Source organism: Athene cunicularia (assembly GCF_003259725.1).
Source record: "Athene cunicularia isolate RWA chromosome 15 unlocalized genomic scaffold, athCun1 chr15_part1, whole genome shotgun sequence".
Taxonomy (NCBI): Eukaryota; Metazoa; Chordata; class Aves; order Strigiformes; family Strigidae; genus Athene; species Athene cunicularia.
Genome location: NW_020799121.1, coordinates 3,654,273 through 3,678,514, shown reverse-complemented (window position 1 = coordinate 3,678,514; position 24,242 = coordinate 3,654,273). Strand labels below are relative to the sequence as shown.

The window sequence follows — 24,242 nt, the reverse complement described above, 5'->3', positions numbered from 1 at the left end:
CCCCAACAGCCTCTGCCAGCAGGAAATTACATTTTCAAGGGAAAAATACCTGTTTCTTTTTCGCTTCTTGGAGCTTTTCTTCTTCTTCTTCTTCACAGGCGAGGGGCTGTAGGAGGGAGACCTGAGGAGGCAGAGGAGCTTTAGAGACCTCAGGGCTCCCCGCAGCCCTCCCCAGCCACACCAGCCCTTACCCCGTCCCCAGCAGCGTCCCCCGGGGTGGAGAGGGGCTGGGAGCCCCCAGGAGGGGGAGACTGCCCCGAGGGGAGGGCGAGAAAATGGCGGCACCCTTCCGGCCTCTGGAAACACTCAGCCCCTCGCCCCCACGGCCGCCCTTACAGCCTCCATCTTACACCGACCTCCTTCCTCAGACACAGCCGAGGGCTGCCGGGCCCCTCCTGCCCCACACGCGCCCACGGCCACCCTTACCTCCTGCGCTTCTTGCGGCCGGATTTCTTCTTCTTCTTCTTTCCCCGGGCTGGCGGTAGTGCACGCTCCCCATCACACGAGGGGCTGGAGAGTGGGGAAAAACAAATAAAAATTAAAAATAATAAAAACAAAACCTGAATGAGCTCACATGGGACTGTGGTCTCCCATCACCACCTCAGGGACATCTGGGGCAGGGAGATCAGTTTTCACAGTGGACCTGGGGTGTGGGCAACTGCCTAATTACCCTCTGACGAATAATTTGGTCACAGTTTAAATGAAGTGTCTCCTCCGCGGGTCTAAGGGAGATATAATGACACAGCTCCTGTACGCCACAGCAATGCCAGCTGATTATTTCAAACATGTTTGCTGAGGTTAACAACTCCGTAACAGATTTATAGGTTTTGTTGCTCTTTGTAAATATGCTTTAAATAATTAATTGGCATTTAATTTGCATACAATAATTATTGCAACCAGATGGATCTAACTGTAATAAAAGACTTGACATATGTTAAATAGAAATTGATTAGAAATATATATATTGAGATGCTATGGTAATTTAATGATATGCATCTTTTACACAGTTGTTAAACCCTGAAAAAAACCTCCTGTAAATTAATTTCTTTTTTAAACTTACAATACTGAATTGCATTATGTTTCAGTGAAAAGCAAATATGACAGTTAAATTAATTCAGAGCACTGGGCTGAAAATGACAGATACTCTCTGGCTACTCGTTAGCCAAAGTAAATGCTTGGAAAGTCGGGGGCAGCTGGCAGTGGTCTGCAGATCCCCAAAATGACTTCCAGATCTGTCTATGGATCCCCAAATAGATCCAGCACAGCCAGCTCCCCAGGAACTTTGCAAAACTGTGCACTGCCAACCCTAAGGAAAGGGCAGACACTGTTGGAAATGAAGGTGCTGGGTTTGTGCCTCACTTTCCGCACTTCTCTCTCCACAATCAGGACTTGCCACTAGCAGAGAACGTGTGAAAGAGGCCCCACATTTGAAAAACACTGTGGGATCTTTGCTACAGAAACAGGCCAAAAAATTGAGCAGTTTCTGCAGAAAGAATAAACAAAATGCTTAATAACAGTCCTAGTGCAGAGCAAATGTCACAGCACATTGACCTGTCAGTGGCAGGGAGGGCTCAGGGTCCTGACACTTGCTCACCCAGAGCTTGAATTACTACCAAAAAAAAAAAAAAAAAAAAAAAAAAAAAAAAAAAAAAAAAAAAAAAAAATCACACAGCCTTAGAAAGCCAATTGCTTAGTGCTTTTAATATACTCTTTTTTTCTTCCTCTCCAAATTGCTTTGCAAAATGAAACTGTATGCTAATGCTTCAGTTGTGAACTGTGAATAACTGTGTTAAGTGTTTCTGGTGCAGTAAAACTGAGGTGCAACAACACCATGGCTCCAAGGAGGACCCAGATACTCCTTCCTACTCTTTCTCCTCCCAAGGATTTCACGAACCAGCAGAAGTGCTGCTGAGATATATGGTACACTTCAGGCTTGGTGGATTTTTTTCTACCTTAATGGAGGAAAAAAACATGTTTTTCAAGTCAGCTCATTGTGCTAAGCTCAGACATATCCCCAAAGCCACCCTAAGGCTCTGCCCTAGGCCGAGGACCCATCTCAGCCCCTCAGTTATGAGGATGCTCAAATCAGCTACCATGTGCCTTTCCCTAGCACAGATTTGGGCTCCCAGCAAACAGGTCTGGGGGTGTCTCAACACCCCCTTGCCCAGGGCCCCCAGGGCCATGGCCAGGCACTGCCACAGCCCAGGGAGAAAATTCTGACTGTGCCATGTGGCTGCAGGCAGTTTCTGTAGAGCCCTTCACCCTCTCGCCTTTTGCCTTTGATGTGGAAGCTTCCTCCCTGCACTGATCTGATTTTAATTGTTTCTTTACGATTGTAATCAAAGTCTAATTAAAAATATGCTTTAGATGATTGTTCCAGTTAGCCTGAAATCTGAAGATATGAAATGTGCTTTCTTGCTCTTTCTTTTCAGCATCTTTAACCAAACAGAGAGGCTTTAATCCCAGAGACAGTTTAGCAGGCAGGGCTCAGAGACCCTAGCTGCTTCATTTACAATGTTCAATTCATTTTTCCCCTCTGAAGTTGTCAGGGGCTAATAAAAAACTGGCAATAAAGCTGTGTCCTGTTGAAGCCAGTGTTGCTGGTCTGATCCAGGCATGGGGAGATGAGAATTTCTGAGGGTGATGCCCAGCCAGGGGTAGCCTGTGGTCCTGGTAGTGCACAGGGATGCTGGCAGGTTGCCTGTCCTCCAGCCAGGACTACTTACAAGGGGGCTGGTAAGAGCAAGACGTGGAGTGGAAGTGAACTGCAGGTTTGCAGGTTTCTCCCTGCAAACACACACAGGAGCTTCATACACTTGCTGTACACTACCACAGTGATTTAAGCCACCCCCAGCTCTCGCAGACCCCCAGTGGGGCTGGGTAAACAGTAACAGACACCTCCTCTGCCATTCCTCTGCTTCGGCGTGACCCTGCTCACAGCCCTGGCTCCTACCTGCGGGACCTGCGGTGAGCATGGTCTCTTCTCTCCTTCCCTTTCACACAGCCGTTGGTGGTGGAGGCCTCCTTGACTGCACGGGCACTCAGCTTTTCGGGACGTCTGTCCTCCACGGGGTACGGCAGGCAGCTGAGCGTCCCACTGCAGGAGCAAGAGGAGAGAAAGATCAATAAAGAACTGTCCATTCAGCTGGGCTCCTTGGCTGAGGGCTTCCCACATACTGGGGAATGCCCTGTCCTTTCTGCAGGCAGGACCCGTGCTGCTGTGAAGGAAAGCTGCAGGCTGCTCTCAGGCCTTCTGAGCCCGTGGTGCTCAGCCCTATGGTGGGAAATGCTCTAGAAAGCCCCATTTCTAAGCCAAGCCAAGCCCCAGTGTAGGGCGTGTGGTGCTCAGCTTTCAGGCAAAGATGCCACAAGCATCATGCAGCCAAGAAGCATCTGGAGAGCCCCATACTGTGGGAAGAGCACAGGGTTCAGGCATAATACAACTAATCACATCAGCACTTCTGATCATCTTCTCTGTTGTGGGCTTTAGCTCTACAGAGACAGCACTGGCCTTACACTCTGGTAGAGAAAAAACTTTTGCATTTTAAATACCATTCTCCAAACATGCTATTGCATTTCTAATACCTTGCTAGCACTCAGAAGTACTCCTCCCCGCTCCTATAAATAGGGTGGTGGGCCACTAAACACACCTGGTCCTGCTGAAAGCTCAAACTGGAGAAATTGGGACAGCCAATAGAGCTTAGGGGAATCGCCTGGACCAGGCAGGTGGCTGCAAGAGCCCTGGCAAGACCATGAGACTTAGCAAGGAGCAGAGTCAGGGCAGGGAAAGCCTGGGGTGAGAGGTCCCCAAGAAACACTGGGGCTTGGGCAGGGTAAGCTGAAATGGAGAAGAGAAGCTAAATGGAGAAAACAAACCCCAATGAGCCTGAGCTCAGACACTTCAGAGGAAAGTAAATTGGTTTCCAGGCCCTGAAGCTGTTTATTTCAAAGAATAGAAAGATTAATTGAAAGCCATAAACAATGCTTGGCAGGGGTGCTGAGAACACTAAGGTTTTGGTGTCATCCAGAGTATGATGCGAATAAACAAAGCAAGCATTAGCATGTCCAAGTCCAACTGGTTGTGGGGTGGTACCAATGGTGGTTTGGGCTCAGCTGGCAGTGAAAGTGTCCCCATTTCTTCCCATTATCATTTTGAAGGCAATCTCAGGAATGGGCTGTGGGGTTTAGCCATCCCCAGGTCAGCTCTGCAAGTTCCCACTGCTGTGTCTGCCACCTGACCTACCTTCTCCCTTCAGAAAGCAGCACACTGAAGCCCCCAGGCCACGTGGACCCTGCAGGAGCAGGGGGAAGGCTGGGATGTCACCCTGCCAGCTCCGCAGCCACAGTGGCTTAGGGATGCTGGGAGGGTGCTTTGACTGCAGAGACCCCCACAGCTGTCAGACGTGGGCTGTGAGGATAGGAACAAGGGGCCAGGGCCAGATGCATGCTGCACACCTCATTGATTAAAATGGGGCTAAAAGGGTGGTTAAAGATCAATGTGATGCTAAAATGGTACATTAGCTCCAATTAGGCATGGTCAGAGGTTTGCATGCCCGAGGGAACATCCTGCTGCCCGCCCCAGCCACGAGAAATACTTTTCAGGGCTGGAGTTAGCATAGGAGCACCTGCAGAAGAAGGGTCATCCCCCTCTTTCCACCTGTGTTTTCTCTCACAGCTGACTCCTTGGAGCCCAGCTTGTAATGCCGGAACATTTAAGGATGTGCATCAGCCAAATACAAGCGACAGGGGTCAGTGGAGGGAAGCTGGGTGAAATATTTCTGGCCTAGGACATGCAGGATGTGATGGTCCCTCTGGCTTTAAAAATCTATTACTCTGCTTATAATAAATCCCCCAGTCACTTCCCAACATCTATGTTATTTTTAACCATCCGGGAAGCTACATGGTTAATTGCTTTCTTTGTACAAGCTAATTAGTTTGTGGCCTTTCCCGAACCCCTTTTAAGAACAGTCTTCTGAGGCTCAATCATTAAGATCCATTAAAAATGTCCCCAAATTAATGACCTGTGCAAAGTCTGGGCTGGATCAGCTCCAGCAGTGGAGGCAGGAGGGTTCCTCCCCGGGCTGGTGGCACGCTGGGGTAATGCTGCCTTGCAGGAGGGACCCGGGCACAGAGGGCCATGTCCCTCTCACCCTGGTCCCCCCTCCCACTAATGGGATTTTCAGGTTCTGGTGTTAAAATATATTGGCCTTGAGGCAACCAAGGACTCCTGTCCTGCAACGCGCTAGGAACCATTTCTTCTGGGCTTGGAAGTAGTTATTGATGGAAATAATTATTCTCCAATTCCATCAAAGGCTGGCTTCAGTTCAACCAAATGGTCTCCTCTGATGAATGCTGAGAGTTGCTAACGCTCTAAACTGGCTGGTAATCCCCTGGCGTTAAGTGCCATAGACATTGATTGAATATATATATATAAAAACATACTTATTTTTTTCTGTCTTTCATGACTAATATGAAAGTGCTTGCAGTTTGATGTGAACGATTACTGTGGCCTCAAAGGAGAGGATTATCACACCTTCTGCTGCCGGTCCCTGCCTGCAGAAGGAAGGAGAAAGCCTCTGCGGATGCTTTGCTGGCGCTGGCCTGGGAGGGCAGCAAGGGTGCTCAGGGCAATGCAGCTGGAAGCACGGGGCTCGCTCAGCAAAGGGGACGTGCTGCCCACAGAGACTTGTGCTGGAGCAGGCAGAAGGAAGAGGAGGCAGGAAGGATGCCCAGAGTTTGCCCTGCTGGGGGGCAACACTGCTCCACCATCGCAGCCTCTCTGCCCAACGTAGGGGTTGCATGTTTGTCCCTAAGGATGCATACCTGGCCATGGGCAGCCAGATCCGCACAAGGCAGCTGCCCACCCATCCTGCCTGTCCTCAAGTTTCTTCATTTCCATTAGACAATTCAATTTCTTGCACTCATTTTTCCCCTTCCTTCCTTCCTTCCTTCCTTCCTTCCTTCCTTCCTTCCTTCCTTCCTTCCCTCCCTCCCTCCTTCCTTCCTTCCTTCCTTCCAGCCCATACATCAGACCTCTCCAGAAGCTCCATCCCTGCTCCTGACAGGGAGACCGCACGCAACGGGTCACCCACCCGGCTGCCTGCAGCCAGCTCAGAGCAAACATGCCCTGTGCAACCTCCTGCCACGGACAGCTCACCTTGTCCCTTCCCTTCGCAGAGACTCTAGCCCAGGAGGGTTTTTTTGGGATCATGGCAGTTTTTGCCATCTTTTCAGCAGATGGAAGGGAAGCAGCAGGCATGCAGGGATCTCACCTCTCACCAGTCCAAGCCTTTCACCATTTTTCACAGCCCATCTCTACATTTTGGTATCAGATTTGGGCTCTCCCATGTTTTCCTTCCTTAGCAGAATGTGTTGAAGGCAGAGGGAAATGATCTATTCCTGCTCTAATAGTAGGAATACTCTAATGATGCAGAAAAGGTCACTGGAGGGAAAGAACCCAAATATTCCTAATTTGAAGGGGGGCAACACCACCGTAAAACACTATGGCCATTTGGAGGGGAACAGGGCAGGTAATGGCCCAGGAGGTGGGGGGACCCTGTTAACAAGCCGCAAGGTGGGGAGGTCCCTGCTTATTTTTGCAAACTGCCTGAACCACTTCCCACAAGCCTTTCCCAAAGGCACAACGTGTTTCTGAATCCCACTGGGCTCCCTGCTGCTGGCAGTGCCTCGCAGAGCCTCACCACCTGAAGCCACCCCATCCTGCCTCCCTCCCCCAGGGGGCTTGCATGTCACCCCCAGTTTGTAGTGGCACCATGGAGACCAGTTAATCACGCTGCGGCCCCCACACTCCACAATGGGTCCCTTTGGGACTGGCTGTCACTGTTTGCTGGGGAGTAGTAGAAAGTCACTGACAGGCTCAGCAGGAACCTTTACACCGAGTGTCATACCGGAGCCTGAGGTGGCCAGATAAGGCCACTTCTTTGCAGAGGCCCAGGAAAATGCAGGGCTGGGGAGGTCCCACAGGGCATTTGCAGGACTTGGGAGATGTGCTGGCCTCAGCAAAGACCCCTCATGGAAGTTGCTAAGGACATGTTGTGGCCTGTAGAGCTGCAGGTGTGCCCCATGGGTGAGTTCTGGGGGCTTAAACCAGCCCAGACATGGGAAAATATTCCCCCTCCATTAGCTTACATGGGATTGCACTGCCCTTCCTGCCCACAGACAGATCCTGGCATCCTTCACAGAGGATGGGGCAAGGGCATGAGGCATTTGTTGCCTCAGGGAGCAGAGCTAACTCACAAACAATCCCTGTTCCTCCATCCTGGGCCACTGCACTCAGTGCCATGACCAAGTGCCATCTCATCAAGCCATGAAATGTGGCACTTGGTGACACACGCTTCACTGAGAGCCGAGCCCAGCAACACCCATCCCCTCCAGCCCCGCAGTGACATGCAGTCGGTGCGGGTTTGGTGTGCACTTGAAATCCCTGTGTGCTGGCATCTCAGTGCTGCCGGGGCCAGGCAGCTGCCCTCCCCTGCCTGCAGGCTCCTGCAGCCCAGCCGAGCTCCTCTGCCCCAGCCCCACAGCATTCTCCTGCCACAAAGTTTTCATCAATCATCCTTTTCCCCCACAGTAACTCATCTGAAGGGGAGAGAAAATCCAGAAAATTGCCTTCCTAGTGACCTTCCAGCTGCTGGACCCCATCACCAGGCCATCTCCCAACCTGCAATGACATCGTCCCTCACCTCCGCAGGACAGGATCCAGAAGTCCCAGCCCTTGGTGGCCATGCTGCAGCCCCTCTGCCCTTTTCAGCTGCTTTTCAAGCAGCAGTGTAAGCACACTGGGGCTAGATCATGCTAACCAAGTCTTTTCTTTTTTTTTTATCATTTATTTTGCTTTGCACATGAGGTTGTGTTGGGTGCAGGATGCACCCAGCCCCATACAGAAGCAGTTTGGAGGCCTGGAGCACTGGCTGCACTTGGCAGAGCTGCACTGACAGCATTTCCAAGCTCACGACAGAGTATTTGGGAAAGTCAATATGAAAACTTTACTGCCTTGCCCTTTCAGCCCTGGCTGGCTCCATGTTCCTATCAATTCTACAGCCCCTGGTGAAAAGGTAAGAGCAGCTCCAGCCAACTGGAGCTCCGAAAACGAAACAGGTTGAAGCATCTCTGATGAGCCTATTAGTCGTGAATGTTTCACTGGCCTTAAACCAATGATGGATGCCTGGCCTGGGGACTGGGAACACCAGCGCGTGAAAGGACACAGGCGTCGGGGGCAGACACACTGCTCTGAGGGGAAGCGGGAGAAACTCCTGCGCCTGCAGCTGCTCTCCTGAGTAATGTGCAAAAAGTGCATGGACACATGATTGAATAGCTCAGCTTTCCTTTCCTCACCTGGACGTTTTGGCTGTGCAGGAGGGGGCAGGCGGTGAGTTGGAGTCCTTGCTCTCCCACATCCCTGTGTCTCTCTGTCGCAGCCACCTCCAATGTGCTTCTGCCCTGGGCTCTTGGCCCTGGCGAGGGTGGGCTGAGATGCTCATAGCATTTCAAAAATCCACCACTTTGGGCTGAGAAGCCTTTTGGCACTGGCAAAATGACCCTTTTATTTTCCCTCTTGCTCTCTGACTTTGCTCATCTGATTGAAAAAGAAAATGGTTGAACCGTTCTTTTGTCCCAGGAGAGGGAGGGGACAGAAAAGAAGGCTGCAAAGACATTTCCAAGCAAAAACTCTAGCAGATGTGTTTACGTAAAGCTCTTTGAAATATGCACTAAAAATACCTCTTCAAAATTAGGAGATGGGGGAAATTGTAAGTGCTTCCCACAAACACACACACACACAAACACCCCATGGCAGGTTCTTTCCCCACCTCGTTTAAACTGTTATTATTAGTGCGGCAGGAGCCCTGCAGTTTGTTATTGAAAATTATAATAGCAAATCACCGAGATATTTTCCCTGATTACACAGACTCCAAGCCAGTTCAATTTTAATCTTCTCCCCGCTATTTTTTCCGTGCATCAGCAGAGGCACCAGCTGCAGAAAAGCTCGTGGTTTTCTTGAGGCAGTTTAAACACAGAAGAGAAATACAATTCTGTAATGTACATTTTTCATCCAATTTTTGCCAGCCGTGACTCGCCTCCCCGTCCTGCTCTTGGGAACCCTGCGTACTGCTGCAAGCCCATATGCAGCAGCGGCTCCTTCTGCTTCTTGGACTCCAGAAAGGTTTAACGATCGCTCTTATCACATCCCAGGCCAAAAAAGCAGCTTGGCTCTTTATTTTCCAGCAGTTGATTTGCTATGCATGGTTGAATCAGAACAGAGGAGCTTCCCTGCTGGAAGAGGCCCGGGTGGCGGTGCAGGGTCAGTGCCAGATGCTTTCGGGGGATGCTGTGCGGTCGCAGCCCACGGGGACGGCTCTGTCCGGGCACCAGCTGGCGGCGGTGGGGCTCCCGCTGCGCAGCACTGGATGGATGGCTCTGGCGGAGCGTAAAGCTCCACGGAGGAAGGTGATGCTCTCATGGACCATCTTTCTTAGGCAGGGTCAGGCACGAGGGTGAGCATAGCCTCTCCCTGCTCCCCACGGCTGGGTCTCCTCCTCCCCAGGGGCACCGGGACCCCTGTCCCCCTTCCTTCCCGAGGACCTGGCTGCCTTGCAGGGTTCAGCATCATCTTCCCTTGCTGCCAGCAACCCAGGATGGCTCTGCCGACCGCCTGCCAGCGACAGCAGAGATAAACCCGAGGAATATGGCACACGGTCGTTTCGTTTCTAAAGAAAACCTGGACTGTTGCCCCATCTCAAGCGGTTTCTACGGCATCTTGTGCCTCCCACGCTGCCGGCTCAGAGGTCCCTGCAGTGTTTCATTCCTGTCAGCACCTGCAAGCTGCCAGGCCAGGCTTGCTCTCAGGGGGACAATCCTGTGCCTTTCTATCCTCAAATCCTCCTCCTTAGACAAATAACCTGCATGTTCCTATGCCTGTAAAGAAGCCAGTTTTCTCCCCAACCAGAGAGTAGGAAAGGAGCCTTGACTGTCCCCAGTGCCCACAAATGCAGCTGAAAGCGCCAGTGTTGCCATGCTGTGCCATAGCACAGCAATCCTGCACATCCCTGATGCACGTTTTGGGGGACTTCAGGCTCCTGAGTGACCCTGGTGGCACAGGGACTGGTCTGAGGAGGGAATGGGGCCGAGACCTTACGCTACACCCTGCCATAGCTCCACGGCCGCTCTCCTCCCTGCCAGCCACAAACTGCACTCCCAGACCCCATCCCTGCTATCAACCCGCAGGCAGTCCGGAGCAGCCATGGGGGCAACTGCTGGGGGCAGAGCTGATGGCCAGGCGTGGGGCAAGCCTAGCAGCCCTCGTAGAGCTTGTGATTAGGAAAAACCTGGATCTGAGCTCGAATTTCTCATTAATTGCTTGCCCACAAGCAGTGCAGGGCAAAACCAAGCAGGGTGAAGGTTAGGACTGTGGCGTGGGAGGAAGCCCAGTGGCTGTGGTTGGGCTCTTCCCAACACAACACGGGGAGCTAGAAGCTGAAGAGCACAGCAGATGACACTCAGCATTTTAGGAGGGTTTTAACAAAAAAACTATTCCAGACCCTTGCACAGGTTAATCTGGGATCTTTGGAGATCACTGTCCTCCTGGCGGGCTTGGGCTCACTCTTTAATGAGGAAACCACCCTGTGTGCTGCCAAGCGATGGCAGGGCCAGGCCACGGGAAGCCACATCCATGGTGCTCAGTCATTATGGTGCTCTCTGTGATGCACCAATTCCCTCCTTTGTCCAAAGCCCCACGCCATTTGGCATGGCAAATGGCAGTGAAATGGTGTATTTACTAATAACATAGCTCATTAAATTTTAATCAAATAGGGGATTGTAAGCACACAGTTACCAGGAGCTCCTGGGAGTGCTGGAAGATCACTTTAAAAATGAATTAGTAATAAGGCATGTTGGAGTCAGTAAGGAGAAGACGGCTGGAGAAGGTCCACCTGGAGCAGCAATGTTCCCTTTGCTGCTCACATAAGGCTTTTTCTTCGTCTCCCTTAATTTGCTTTTTCTGAACTGCCACTGGAAGAAGAGGGGAAAACACATTGGAAATCCCAACACTCAGAAAACTCAAAAAAGCCAACCTGTTCACACAGCTGCTGCCTGCCAGCAGAGCTGTCCTGGGAACGACTCTCATTGATGGGGAGAGCATGGAGAAGACGTCTGGGGACAGGGACACTCAAGTCACTGCACTCCATTAATAAACCACCCCCTGAGCCCCCCTCCCCGTGCCAGGGCACAGGCACGCATGCTGCCTTGCAGCTGGTGAACAGCAATACCAAGGGCTCAGCTTGAAAGAACTCTGACATGAAAAATTGCTCAAACTCTCCAAGGAGAGATCTGTGGGTGCATCCGAATGGGTATCCCCAACCCAGATGTCCAGGGGCATCACCCTCACAGGACAGCATCAGTCCCACTCTGCCCCATGGGGCTGCCAGACTTAGAGGAGTCGAGGATAACTTTTTCTGCCAACCCTACCATGCACCCATGAACAGCTCCTGGGGGTCTGGCGAGACGGGGGTCCCTGGTCGCATTTCGGACTTGCCTTCTGAACATCCATCCCACCACAATGCCCAGGGCTGCACTGCCAGGGCCACATGGGGCCAGGAGGGCTCAGTGATGCCGCAGGGAGCAGATGTCCCAGCACAGGGATGTGTGGGCAGCAATTAGCTCCCACAGAAAGGAGTTAAGCAACAGATTTTTTTTCCTGCCAGAAACATGAGCCTACAGCGTTCCCAGCCCAGGAAGGGAGGTGGCAAGAGGGCTTTAAAACCCCTGCTACATGCTGCTGGGTGCTTTTTATGGCTAGAAGGGCCCTTTGCCTCCTGTATCACATCTCCTATGTCAGTTGAAGTGGGAAATTACTGAACTGCACATTCATGGGTGGAAGGGTTTGGTTTGACTCCAAACTTCCTTCTCTGCAACAACCCCTGGTCCCAAAGGAAAAACCTTGGTGGTCTTGCCAGCTGCCCAGGAAGGACTGCTGAGGGGGCTTTAAGTTAAGGAGAGTTTCTGGGAAAGAAGACAGAGCCTTTTTTCCTCCTGCTGTGCTCCAAGGAGGGAGAGGTTGGCATGGCCATGCCATCCCTGCCATACACTGGGCACTGGGGTACCCAGTGCTGCAGCATCCAGGGCTGTCTGGGGGTCAGAGCCAGAAAGAGATCTCCCTCTCTGCTCCTAGGCCTTGTCCCCAACCATCCACATCACCCTACAACTCTGAACATTGTTTTAAATCATCCCAAAAAAGAAAGGGGAGAATATTTATTGGCTTGTTGCTCCCTAGGGGGAAGGTTTGAAGGAGACAGGTGGGTCCCTGGGCTCCTCGGCCATATGGAAGACTCTGCCAGGAGGGCCTGGAGAGAATCATTTCAGTTTTCGGCACATCCATCTTTAATTGGGTGTAGCAATAATTTTATTGCTTGCTGGGATTTGTGAGGCTGAACTAATATTTGTAAAATGCTTTGCTATCCTCAGCTGAAAGGCAATCTAGAATGGCAAAGCCCCGGTGTTATTCACATTTGGATAATCCAGAATTATTCATAAACAAAATCAAGATTATGCAAATATATTCATTAGTTCTTCAGAATACCTCCAGGAAAATAGAGGAATTAGTCTTGTTAACAATTATATATTATGTAAGTGTGTGTCTAAGCACGCACAGACCCACGCAGTGTCAATGCTGGGACACATTCGCCTGGGACTCATCTCAGGATCTCAGAGCGCTGGAGAACTTTGCTTTTGCAAAGTGGCCACCTCAATTTTGGGGTATCCTGATGCCACACAGAAAGCGACAGCACCCGGTGCAGACCCCTGCACCTCTCTGTGGGGTCCCATGGGCTGCTCTTCAGACAAAACAGCAGAGACATCCTCAGCATCCCCTCTGCACCCATCATGGACAACCCACACGTGAAAACCATCACCTTATTCTTGCCCAAACAGCCTTTGCTACCCAAATGAGGATTTTTACGGTACCTGCAGGGCTGGGAGGCTGAGGAGGTAGGATCTGGATGCAGCCCCCTCACTCAGGACCTGCCCTTTTCACACTGCACGAGCCCTCACCCCAATACGAGCTTGTGCCCAGCTTGGCTTTCTGCAGTGCAACACCACTGTTTATTCAGGGTGTGCTGAGAAAGAGGAGATAAAGGTGCGTTGAAAATACCACATGGTTTAATTAATGCCACATGCCTTTCACTCTATAGGTTGTGTGGATTGTTAATTATTTTTATAAAGAAAATAATTAGTCCCAATCAAGGCAGAAGCTCTCCAGAATTACAGCTCATTAACTGCTCTCACATTTTTCTGTTCTATAAAAAGTCATGTGGTGCTGATGAAAATTATAGACCCTTGGAATCAGCATTAAATACAAATTCAGACAGTGTTACCATCCTATTACCATCAACCGCATCGACTTGGCTTCAGTAATTGCAGCTGGAGATGAAGTGCAGGGATTTCTGCTCTATACAATCTCTGAAAACAAGCACTCTGCCCATTAGTTTGCCGGAAACAATGTGACACCAAGCCCCAACTCTGCTAAGTATGTCCCCGAGGAGATGACAGCCACCAAGGAGAAAGGGGAAAGCAAGACAGCTTTGCTGGGGATGGGAAGATGAGGGCTGCTCAGGTTCGGTTCATCTCTGGTTGGCAGCAGGGCTGATCCTACACAGAGCAGAGGGAACCATGCATGTCTGGTGCTTGTCTAAATTAGGAAGGTGAACCAGCTAACAATGCGGCAAATCTGTCCTATGGGCTGTGATAGCAAAGCCACCAGTCCAAGGGATGGAAAGAGCTAGAAAATGCAGAGGGTACAAGGAGCAACATTTAAGCAGTGGGATTATCCTCATGGGTTGTGGAGAAAATAAGACATGGAGCATCCTCAAGCATCCTGGTCCAAGCACTGTGCTGGGGCCAGCTCTATTGAACGCTGCAGAGGCCTCGCTCAAAGCCTAATTGAAAGAAATCACAGCACGTTAAAGGGAGTTCAGGTCAAATCAATACCGACGCAGTGGGGAGGGCGAGCGGGGGGAGCAAGGTGGTGGCCGTCTCCCAGCTCCGGCTCTGCAGGCAGGGCACAGTCTGCGGCCATGGGATTTGCTGCCTGCTTTTCTGCTGCGGAAGGGGAAGGTGAGACCTACTGTCCTCTGCTCTATGCAGGACAAACCCGTCGGCAGCACAGGGCGAGGATTGGCAGCCAGAGCCTGTGGCGGGGAGGGGGCAAGGGAGCCATGGGTCCTCAGGATCCTGCTTTTCAGTTTCCATTAATCAGGGATGAACATGCCTTTGGTGGCTTTCGCAGCCTGGCAGAGCCAGCAGCCAGCTCTTTGGCCCACGAGCCTCCACTACAAAATTAACCCACCTGCCCCCACAGTGGCAGCTCTCATGCTGACTGCCTGCCCTTGAACATTGAAGCCTGCTCGGAGGGATAAAGACAGGGAAATTGGGCTGCGGGTGGAAAAAACACTTCTGGGGGGCCCCCAAGGGCAACGGGGTAGTAACTATTGCCATGAGGCAGGAAACAGTGGGAGCCAAACCTGCCACTGGCATGTGCTGCTGGTGTTGTGCCTTTAGATCTGTCTCTGCAGGTGCTGAGATGCTCCACGGTCACAGCGAGGGCAGGGAACAGGGGCACAGTCACGCAGCCTCAGCACACCCAAGGGCAGGAACATGCCTGGAGCGTGAAATGGCTGCGTCTGCCAGCCTGGACTCTCCAAAACATCCAAAAAACCTGCATTGGCTCCTGAACCACACATAGGAATTCCAAAACTATGCCAATGACTTCTACAGCCATCGGACAGAATGGGCAACCGAGTCCTAGCATCCAGAGATGCCCTGGGATCCTGTGGGAGATACAGCCAACATGTGCTATGTCCTGCAGCGCTTAACCCCGCACAGGGACCCTGCCGGCACAGCCAGGGTCTGGGGACACAGGGCCAGAGGAGGTCACCAGGAGATCAGGTCCCTCCTCAATTAGGAGGCACGAGGCACAGTGGGCCGACAGCCCGTGTGCTCCACTGCTCCCCAGGGGGTCAGGCTGCAAAACACCCCCATCTCAGTGATTAACCAGCAGCTCCCTTTGTTCCTTCTCTGCTGGCTGTGCCCACTCAGACCCCACTGCACCTCCCTCCCACTGGCACGCGTTTGCTGCCTGCCTCTCCGCTCCGGTGGCCCTGCACCAGCATCCTTCATTAACTCGGCCAACGCGTGGCTGATGGGCAGACAAAGGCAGGGACGGGGTGGGCGGCTGCAGCAGGCAGATAACCACAGAGCCCATCACACACAGCAGGGAAGGGCAGGTGAAACATGGGCACTGGGATCCTTTGTTGCTTTGAGGGTTTTTTTCCTATATGTTCCTGATCTTGGAGTTTTTTGGCAAATAAAAACCCCATCCCTTGGAAGAAGCAGTGCTGAACCCACTTGCTTCTCCCCATTGTAACAAACCTGGCTGTGCAGGGGGAATTTGAAGAGGACAAGTGCTTCATAGGCAGTAGGTTCCCAGAGTTAAACCTCCATTCTCAGGAGGAGGTCAGCTCAAAGCCCTAACTGCCTCCCGCACTCGGTATGCACGGCCCTGGCCATGCCCACTCTGCCAGAGGAGAGCTGCTCCGCTGGCTGCAGACAACAGAGCAGTGGAGAAGAAGTTATGATATATTTATGTGCTATTACACATTGGTGTTATATATGCACGTCTTTGGCGGGCTGTTGGTTAGACGGCAGCTCCAGCTGACCCACAGATTAATTCAGCAGGTGGTCTTTAACTGTGAAATCTCTTAATGCAAAAATATTTCTCTTGCTGGGCAATAGCTAATTCTTCATCCTGACAGTAATGTAGCTAAAATCACAACCTCCTACCCGGCTCTGCTCCAGTCACACCCCAACACACGTGCTCTCAAGCACAGAGATAAATTCAATAAAACCAGCCCATTGCCAAAATGCTGTTGGGTTCCACCAGGATGATGCGCTGCTGGAGTTTGCTGTTAGTGGCAGAGAAAACCCATTTTCTCCCCGTGGCCATGAGTCTCAGAGCATTTTCAGCCACCTGCATGTGAGATGGACATCTCAGTCCCAGGATCCAACAGCACAAAGGTCTTTGCAGCCCATACCAGCACATATCACAGCCTCCCTTACCCCAGGGATGAAGTGGGGTGAGAGGAGAGAGCAGAGCAACCCCGCAGGCAGCAAGACCCTGCCCGCACTACCCCCAACCCCTCTGTCCACCCAGGAACTGCTCAGGAGCAACTGAGAAGATGCCCTCCCCAGTGCCCCAACTCCCACCTCTGTGCCTTGCAAAGCCTCCAGTCAGGGCTGGGCAGCAGTAGCTGTTTCTCCTTTCATTAATGACGAGACATAAATTAAACATGAAGTGTTAAATGGGTCATTAGTGAAGCAGTTAGCCCCAACCTCACTGCCTCCAGACTAGGGATCCATCTCAGCTGGCCTGAGACACCAATAGAGTTTTTAATAGAGATTTTTCCCCACCTTTTTTTTTTAAAGCCCTTCCTGCAGTCCTCATTGCACTGGCAGGGAAAGCGCTCCCGCCGTGTGCGAAAAAAACCTGCTATTTTTAAACTCCCAGTGTTTGTCAGCGCTTTCAGCTCGAGTGGCTGATGGAGAAGCCAGTTTTGCAGCACCCGGCGTCCCGCAGAGGGTTGCGTGGACTTTGCCAAGTGATGGTGGCACCACGACATGGGCACTGTGCCCAGCCATGCTGCCGGAGGTGGTGGTGCAGCCCGCTCATCCCCCCGGCATGTGTCAAATCCACATCACACCAAAGCCCTCTTAGGGATGCTGTGCCACTGGGATCCACACCTCCTGCCAGATTTCAAACACCACGACCTCTGTGCCTTTGCACGCACCTGTAAAATCAGCAAGAGGGGCTGCAAAGGCAAACCAGTTCCTGGGATTTGGTGTTTCTCCCTGTGCTTTGCTGGGAATGCCAAAGGGCTCCGATCCGGGCATCTGACCCAGCCCTGTTTTCCAGCTGGTGGCACTGCCAGGGATCAGGGCCTGAGGAGCTGCGTATGGGTCTCCCGTGGGGTAGGGCAGGACTGTGGGTGACAGCAGACTCATGTTCTGCTAAGAAGCAAAGAGCCCCTGGGGGACTTGAGCCAGACCAGGGGTGGTAGCAACCACCCACAGCCAAAATACAGGTGGGATTTGATAGCCTGGGTCAGGCTTTGCAATGATGAAAAGGTTTCAGTGGCCACAGGGAGAAAAGGAGAAAAAAAAGAAAAGGAAAGGGTGGTCATGCATGAAATTATTTCATTTCAGTGATGTGGGGTTTGCATTTGATAAGTTCATCTTATCGAAACATGTACGTATAGAAAGGTCCAGCAACCTGCCATGGAGATGTGGGAAGGGGTAGGAATGAGACTGAGCAGAGAAGGGCTCAGATCCAGCCATGGCCCTCTGGGAAGGAGAAATCTCCCAAGCCCGGGGACCCCAGAGAAGAGGGGGGACCCCATGCACAGCAAGAGTGGGGTCCACAGAGTCCCTTTCCGGGGACAAGCTGCAGTGCAACAGACTGCCCTGGATAGTAGAGGCAGGATAGTGACAGCAAGGAGACAAGAGTGGCCTCAGGACCTGCCGGTGGGCAGAAGCTCCTTAGCAATCCCTGACATCAGGATCATTGCTGCTATTTATTATTTAGGGCCTCGCAGCCCTAAACGTTTCTTAGCTAAACATAGAGGGAGGGATGTGAATGTGTGCATGGGGGTGTGAGGTTTAAAAGCCCTGCTCTCCTGGCTCTCCAGGCACAGGAGACAAGCAGGGACAGGGGCTGGCCAGCTCTCCCCAAGCCAGGCAGGGATGGGTCTCTGCCCCACAAGATCCTAAACTTTCACATTTTGCCCTGGCCTTTTGCTCCACACTTTGGCACCTCTGTGAAACAGCCTCATTCAAGTGCTGGGACCATGCTGAGCCTGTCAGGGAGGGGACCCCATGGTCAGCACAGCCCCCCGAAGTGCTGGACCTTGCCGGGGCTGCACTCACAAGCCCAGCATCTAGGGGCCGAGCCTCTGCAGCATCTGCAGACAGAGGGGCTCCCCAGCAGCTGGGGGAGCATCTGCAGGTGTCTCTATTTAAGGATAAAATCAAATATTCCTACAAAACTATCCTCTGGCCAGCTAGTGGACATTCCCCACTTTGCTTCCTTCCACCTGATTTCATCACTCATCTGAAGAGGAGGACAAGGAGAGGAGATGAGATACAGTGCAGCGTGGGCTCCCTTCTCCCCAGGGATGGGGGCAGCAGGAAGCCGCAGATTTGGAGAGAGCTGCACCCTCTGTTTCCCCACAAGACACTTTGGGCTCTCCCTCTGAATGAGGGCCAGATTGTGCCAATGTTCTTGCTGGTGAGCATGGGAATTGGAGCAACAGAGCCAGATCTGGGCCCTGAGCAGAGCACTCAAATAAACTTTTACAGGTCAGAAACTGCCCGTCCTCCAAACCACAGTGTTTCCCACCAGCCTTCTGATTTCCAGTCCCTGCAGCGTTGGTCTGGGGACAACCCTCAGCCCCACACCCACTTCTGGGAGCTTTTAGGTGAGGGTGAAAAAATGCCACATGACCGCAACAGGGGTACAGTGGGGAAAGGTAGTACTTTTGGGGGTACCCAAGGTCTCTAAGATGCCCCCATCCATAAGTCTGGGGTTCCTAGGGGGCTTCCAAAGTGCTTTTACACCATCCCATGATGATGCACACGTCGTTTGGCTAAGGCACCCATGGGTGCTGAGCCCAGACATGCTGCCCAGTGCTCACTGCATCCCACTCAGCCTGGTGTGGGTCCATCCCACCAGTGTGCCAGCTGGGCCACCTCTGTGGGGACAGAGGTGTCCCCCACCCCACTGGGGAGGCCAGCAGGGACACAGTCCCCAGCACCAGTCCAGTGGAAAGGCAGATGGATAGGGCCAGGGGGAAGGAGGAGGATGAAGGCTCTGTGAGCAGCAGGGAGGGGAGTCTCGCAGGCATCCCTGGCTCTGCCCCTCGCTCTGCTCCCCCCACCCTCCCAGCAGCTCCTGAGCTGCCTAATTAGCTCTCCCCACTCCCGCCGTCCAGCTGGAGCCGGAGGGCAGGGGCAGACAAAAGCCTCTCTATTGACAGCCCCTCCAAGGAAGGGGCTTTTCTTCTCCCCCTCTGCTTTTCTTTTCAAGCCCTCTCCCCCCACTTGGGCCGGGGCCATGGGCTCATTAGTGCTCAGGCTCGTTGGGAGCGGAGGGAGCAGATGGCAGCCAGGCGGCTGGCGCAGCCGGCCCTGCTGCCGCCTCTTCCCGCAGAGCAGATGCCCGACCAACAAGGGGGAGGATTAACAGGAGTGGGGGGCTATCAGCACAGCAGGGCCACCAGCGGTTTCTTCCTCCCTAGCAGCACACCCCGACACTGATGCCCAAGGGCTGCCAGCCGGCTGGGGATGAGCGGGGATCAGGGTCACTGAAATATGGCCAAGGAGCCAGAGGTTGGGATGGGAGAGACCTGGTCCCCAGTCCACTGGGCACTCTCTGCTGGGGCAAAAGTCACTGCAGAGGCCACGGGGGAATTGCAGCCGCCTTCTGCCCTCGCTGGGGGTACTGTGACCCCCTGGCACTGCAGTGCCACAGCTGCTCTTGCCCAGTCCCAGCACAGCCAGGGAGGACACAGTGCCACCCTTGTCCCAGGAGGTTTACAGCAGCAGCACCCAGACCTGTCCCCGAGATCACCTGCAATGGCAAACCAGGCAGTGAAACTGTGCTTAATCCCACTTCAACAACACAGCCCTCCCTCCCACCCTGTGCACAGTGCACCCAGGGGGATTAAGGGTTAAAGCACAAATCCCCTGCGCTGCCCTGATGTGACCCACTTAGACCATCTGGCAGGGAGGGATGCAGGAGCCTCCTTTCTCCCAGCACTGTCGGCGCTCACCCAGCAGCACCGGCTGCCCCAGGAGCTGATACCAGCAGCTGCAGGCCCCAGCCTCAGCCTCGCCCTCACTTGTCATGAAGAAGTGGATTATGTCTGAGTTTGGGGGTGTTGGGACAGGGCAGCCTGTACCACAGTGCTGTGGTTGGCGGTTTGGGAGCAGGGAACCCAGACACCCCCAAAGCATCCCGCAAGCCCCCAGACTGCCACCGGCTCCAAGTCCCAGGGGAACCCTGGAGCATCTCTCTGCCTGGCCATCCCTGGCACCCGCAGGTTCCCCAGCAGACGGGTGCTGATGAAATTCGCAGCAGCACCAGGAGAAGTCAGGCTGCTGGGTGCCAAGGGGCTCCCAGCCACCGTTCCGTGGCTGGGGTTGTGGCCCGGGAAGAGACCAGGCAAAAGCCCAGCTGAGAGGGAGAAAGGGGGATCCTGGTTGTGGGGCTGGGACCACACCGTGGTGGTGATCCCCATCCCCAAAGGCTGGGCAGAGACTGCTGGCACCTTATCATGGGAGGTGGTTTGAGGAGTATTTTCAGTTCACAAAAGCCAAAGCCCCTTGCAGCAGCCATCAGGTGGGGATTGCAACATCCTGACGGACCAGTGAGAGGGAGCGAGGGCACCCCGGCTGGGCAGAGGGGCTCGAGGCAGGGTGGTGTGTCCCTGTCCCTGACCCCAGCCCTCCCCAGCCCACTGGGCACACAAATTGCTCGAATCCCACCCTGGCACTTTCCCTGTACTAGAGCAACCCCCCTGCAAAAGCAAAGCATAGGAGCAGCCCCAGCCCCGCTCAGCTTCCCCAAACCAACCATAGCTGCAAAAGCGCAGCCCCAGGCTGCACCCCACCAGGCCCTGCCTGGGGAAAGGCTAATTGGAAAAGCCCCTTTCCCCATCACCTGGGTTTTTCCTTTCATGCTGCAAACTGGTTAATAATCCATTTACTTTGGCAGAGCCCTGCTCTGGGCACCAAGCCGTCTAGGGGTGTAGTACATGCCTCCCCCCAGCCCCACAGGAAAGGGATTAATGTATTCTTTTGTTCCAGGATGAACTGTGGGTTTAGCAGAGCTTTAACCCTCCAAACCTCCCAGACAGCTTGATGGGAATTTAGATGGAAGAAGCTTTATCTCCAGGACCAGCAGCAAGGCGGTGGCAAAGGATGGGGCACACGGCAGAGCCAGCTGGAAGAGGAGGGAAGAAAAGAATTTTTTAAAAAATCACTGTCTGCCCCAGGAACCCCACTGCTGCCCCACAAGGATGTAGGATTGAGCCCTTAGGCATGCCCAGAGCAACCTGTGGGGACAGATTTGGGCTATGCCCACTGTGAGGGTTCCCAGCAGGACACTTATACTGCAGCTGAACCCCTTTACACCCTCCAAGGGCACAGGCTCAATCAGAAAAACTGATGGGGAGATGGGCAGCACCGGCCCAGAAACCATGCCCATTGCCTCCACTGCTGCAGGAAGTGTGGGGCCAGATCCAGGGCAGAGATCCGCGGCGCTTGCAGAGGACCAGCTGTCAAGTGTGGGAGAAAACAGAAATCCAGATGGTCATCTTAATTTTTCATTTGGCTAACTGGTCTCCCCGTCTCCTCTCTGGTGCACTCTGCTCTCTGGCACTGCAGTCACTTGCTCTTAAATTAGCCGGGGGCATCGTCAGGGAAGAAAGGCCAATCCGGGTGCAGGGAAACCTTCAGGAAAAACAAACCCAGAGTGGAGCAGGGCACGGAGGCGGCTGCGAGAGGAGCTGCCACAAGCCTTGGGACTGTTCTCCCCACGGATAGGGAGCAGGAGCCCGGCTCTGGCTATTGCTGGACTACAAACCAGGTGCTGGTTCGGGGTGCTGGGGACATTGCCGTGTGTGCCCTGATGGGGAGCCCCTGCAAGACGCCTGGAGATGTGAGCTCTGGCATCTCACAGGCGGGATCCTGCCAAGACAGCAGCCGCGGGCTCCCGGCAGAGCCCTGCGTGATGCAAGCTGAGCCGGCAGCCCTGACGAGAAGAGCCAAGGGACCACAGTCCCTCTGCTCCCCCAGCCTTTGGCTTCGGCCCCCTGAGCAGCAAAGCCCCTCTGTGACATGGGGGCAGGGGCGAGCGCAGCAAGTGCCCTGCAGACCCCAGGGAGAGCCCCACCGCGGCTGCCCCCGCTCAACACCTGTAGCCAGGGTGGTGGCAGATGGCTGCACCGCGGGGAACGTCCCCCAGCCCCGGCCGGCGGCACACACTGCAAGAAGACAAAAGGAGCTGGGCTGCACCAACACCGGGACCTGGCAGCATCACGGCCGGCTGTGCGGAGCACATCCCGGCGTCGGGAACCCATCGCGCAGGATCTGCGGGTGCCAAGGTGCAAAACGCAGCAAAACCGAGCTGGCGGGTCCATTTTGCTGTGTGCTGAGAGATCCCGACCCCTGCACAGATGGTTCCCCTCCCACTGGAGCTGGCATCGCCAGCAAAATGGAGAGGCACACGCGTTCGTTAACTTTTTAACAGAGCTACAAATGCTCCCAGCTGTGGTCCTCAGCCCGACCAGGATATTTGTGGCAATCCAAATTGCCATGTAGAGCTGTGCATTGCTCCTGGTACTTGGACTTGCTGTTATTTCCCCAATGTCCTCATTTGTTGTCTTATTACATCTCTGATTACAAGATATTTAAGCAGCACAGCTCACTCAGGCACTTTCAGGCAGGAGAGAGCGTGTATATGTGAGCCAGCACTCAGCCTGCTGACGGCCCCTTTGGGTGCCAACCGTAGCCCGATGCAGGGGAGGAGAAAGGCACGGTGGTTCCTTTCCCTTAGGAAGGCTGAAGCCCTGCAAACACTGCCCAGGGAAATGAGATTTGCTTTTCTTTGGAAGCCTAAACCGTGCCTTTCCCAATTTCCTACCCTGATTAGTGGTCATTGGAGAGATTGGAAAAACGCTCGGGCAGCTGGGCCACAGGGGCCAAAGTGACCCCCACATTGCATGAGCAGCCGGAGCCCCATTGCATGAGCAGTGGAACCCCTGTCCCCATCGCCGCTGCGGCTCACAGCCTCCACCGGCACGGGAGGCATCCGAAATGGCTCGCTCCCCACAAGCAATCTGCTCTTTAGTACAGGCTGATCCCCCAACACCCAGCCCGCTGCAGGCCAAGCCCCTCTCCTCTACAGACCTGCTGCCTTCATGAAACTTTGGGTTGTTCCCCACACCGGGTGGGGAGCAGCCAGCAGTGGAAATACAGAGTGAAGAGAGAGGAGAACCAGTAAAAGCTTCCTTTCCTTATAAGAACAGTGCAAAGAGGATATTTTTAACCAGTATTGAGACTGTCAGCAAAATAAAACTGGTCTAAATTAGAGAGCACATAGTTGCAAGGAAGCCGCAGGGCTCCTTGCCCATGTGACAGCCGGGCTGAGCGGCTCGGGGGGTACGAGCAGCCCCCTTGCCTCATTTCACGAGTTTTGGCCATTGCTCTTCCTCTGGCAAACGCACGGGCACCGGCCTCCCTGGGAGCGGGAGGGACAGGGCAGCAGGCACCCTGGGGTCAGCAGTGCCAGAGCTGTCCTGGCCCACGGCTGTGTGCAGGCTCCTGGGGCAGCCGTAGCCTCCGGGCAGCGCGTCCCTGGGGTGCGCCCATCAGCCTCCCCCCGGCACCAAGGCAGGGTCCAGCTGGAGCGGGGCTGTTCCCCTCCCCGGGCACCACCTTCCCGAGGGTCCCTGGTGAAGGGGCGATGCAGGGACAAGGCAACCAGCAGGACACACACGCCAGGGGTCTGCATGGCAGGGATGGAGGTGGCCACAATTTCTGGCTGGTGACCCGCACCACTGCCCCCCCTCCATAGCCCAGCTAGAGCTTTCCAGGCCCCTGCCATGCTTCCCTCGGGATGCAGGCAGCTCCCGGGCTCCAAGCACCGCCGAACCAAAGTTTCCTGAGCCTGCTCCCCTCCGGAGCACAGCACCTACCCGGGGGGTGCCCAGCCAGCCAACATCCCCCTGCCCCAGGCAAGGGGGGGGACCCCCAGGTCCCCCAGCCCCTAACTGGGAATGAGGGGAGGAGACCCCCCAGACCCTCCTGGTGGGGGAGCACTAATTGGAGGTGAGGATGAGGCTCGGGGTGGTGCAGCCCCCAGCCGGAGGCAGAATGGGGGGTGTCCCTGAGCCCCTCCCCGCCGTGCCCTGGCAGCCCTTACCTGGGCAGCGGCTTGCGGGCCGTGATGCTGGCCACGATGATGCTCTCGGGTCGCGGCGTGGCCACGGCTTTGAAGGTGCCTCGCCAGAACTTCTCGAAGAGCTGCTTCTCACCCTGCTGCACGCTGGCCATGGCCCCCCCGGCCCCCCCGGCCCCGCCGCTCTCCGCGGTGCTGAGCGCTACATCCCCCGGTTCCG

General features: G+C 54.1%; 1 protein-coding gene across 1 annotated transcript in view; it reads right to left on the bottom strand.

Moving 5' to 3' along the window:
• The window catches only part of SRRM4 (serine/arginine repetitive matrix 4), a 50,115-nt gene extending 25,885 nt beyond the window's left edge, over nt 1-24,230 (bottom strand). The window contains 4 exon segments of the mRNA XM_026859637.1: nt 50-121; nt 427-510; nt 2,954-3,097; nt 24,047-24,230. Coding sequence (XP_026715438.1) covers nt 50-121; nt 427-510; nt 2,954-3,097; nt 24,047-24,177 — 431 coding nt within the window. The 5' untranslated portion in view covers nt 24,178-24,230.
• Nucleotides 24,231-24,242: the final 12 nt, after the last annotated feature.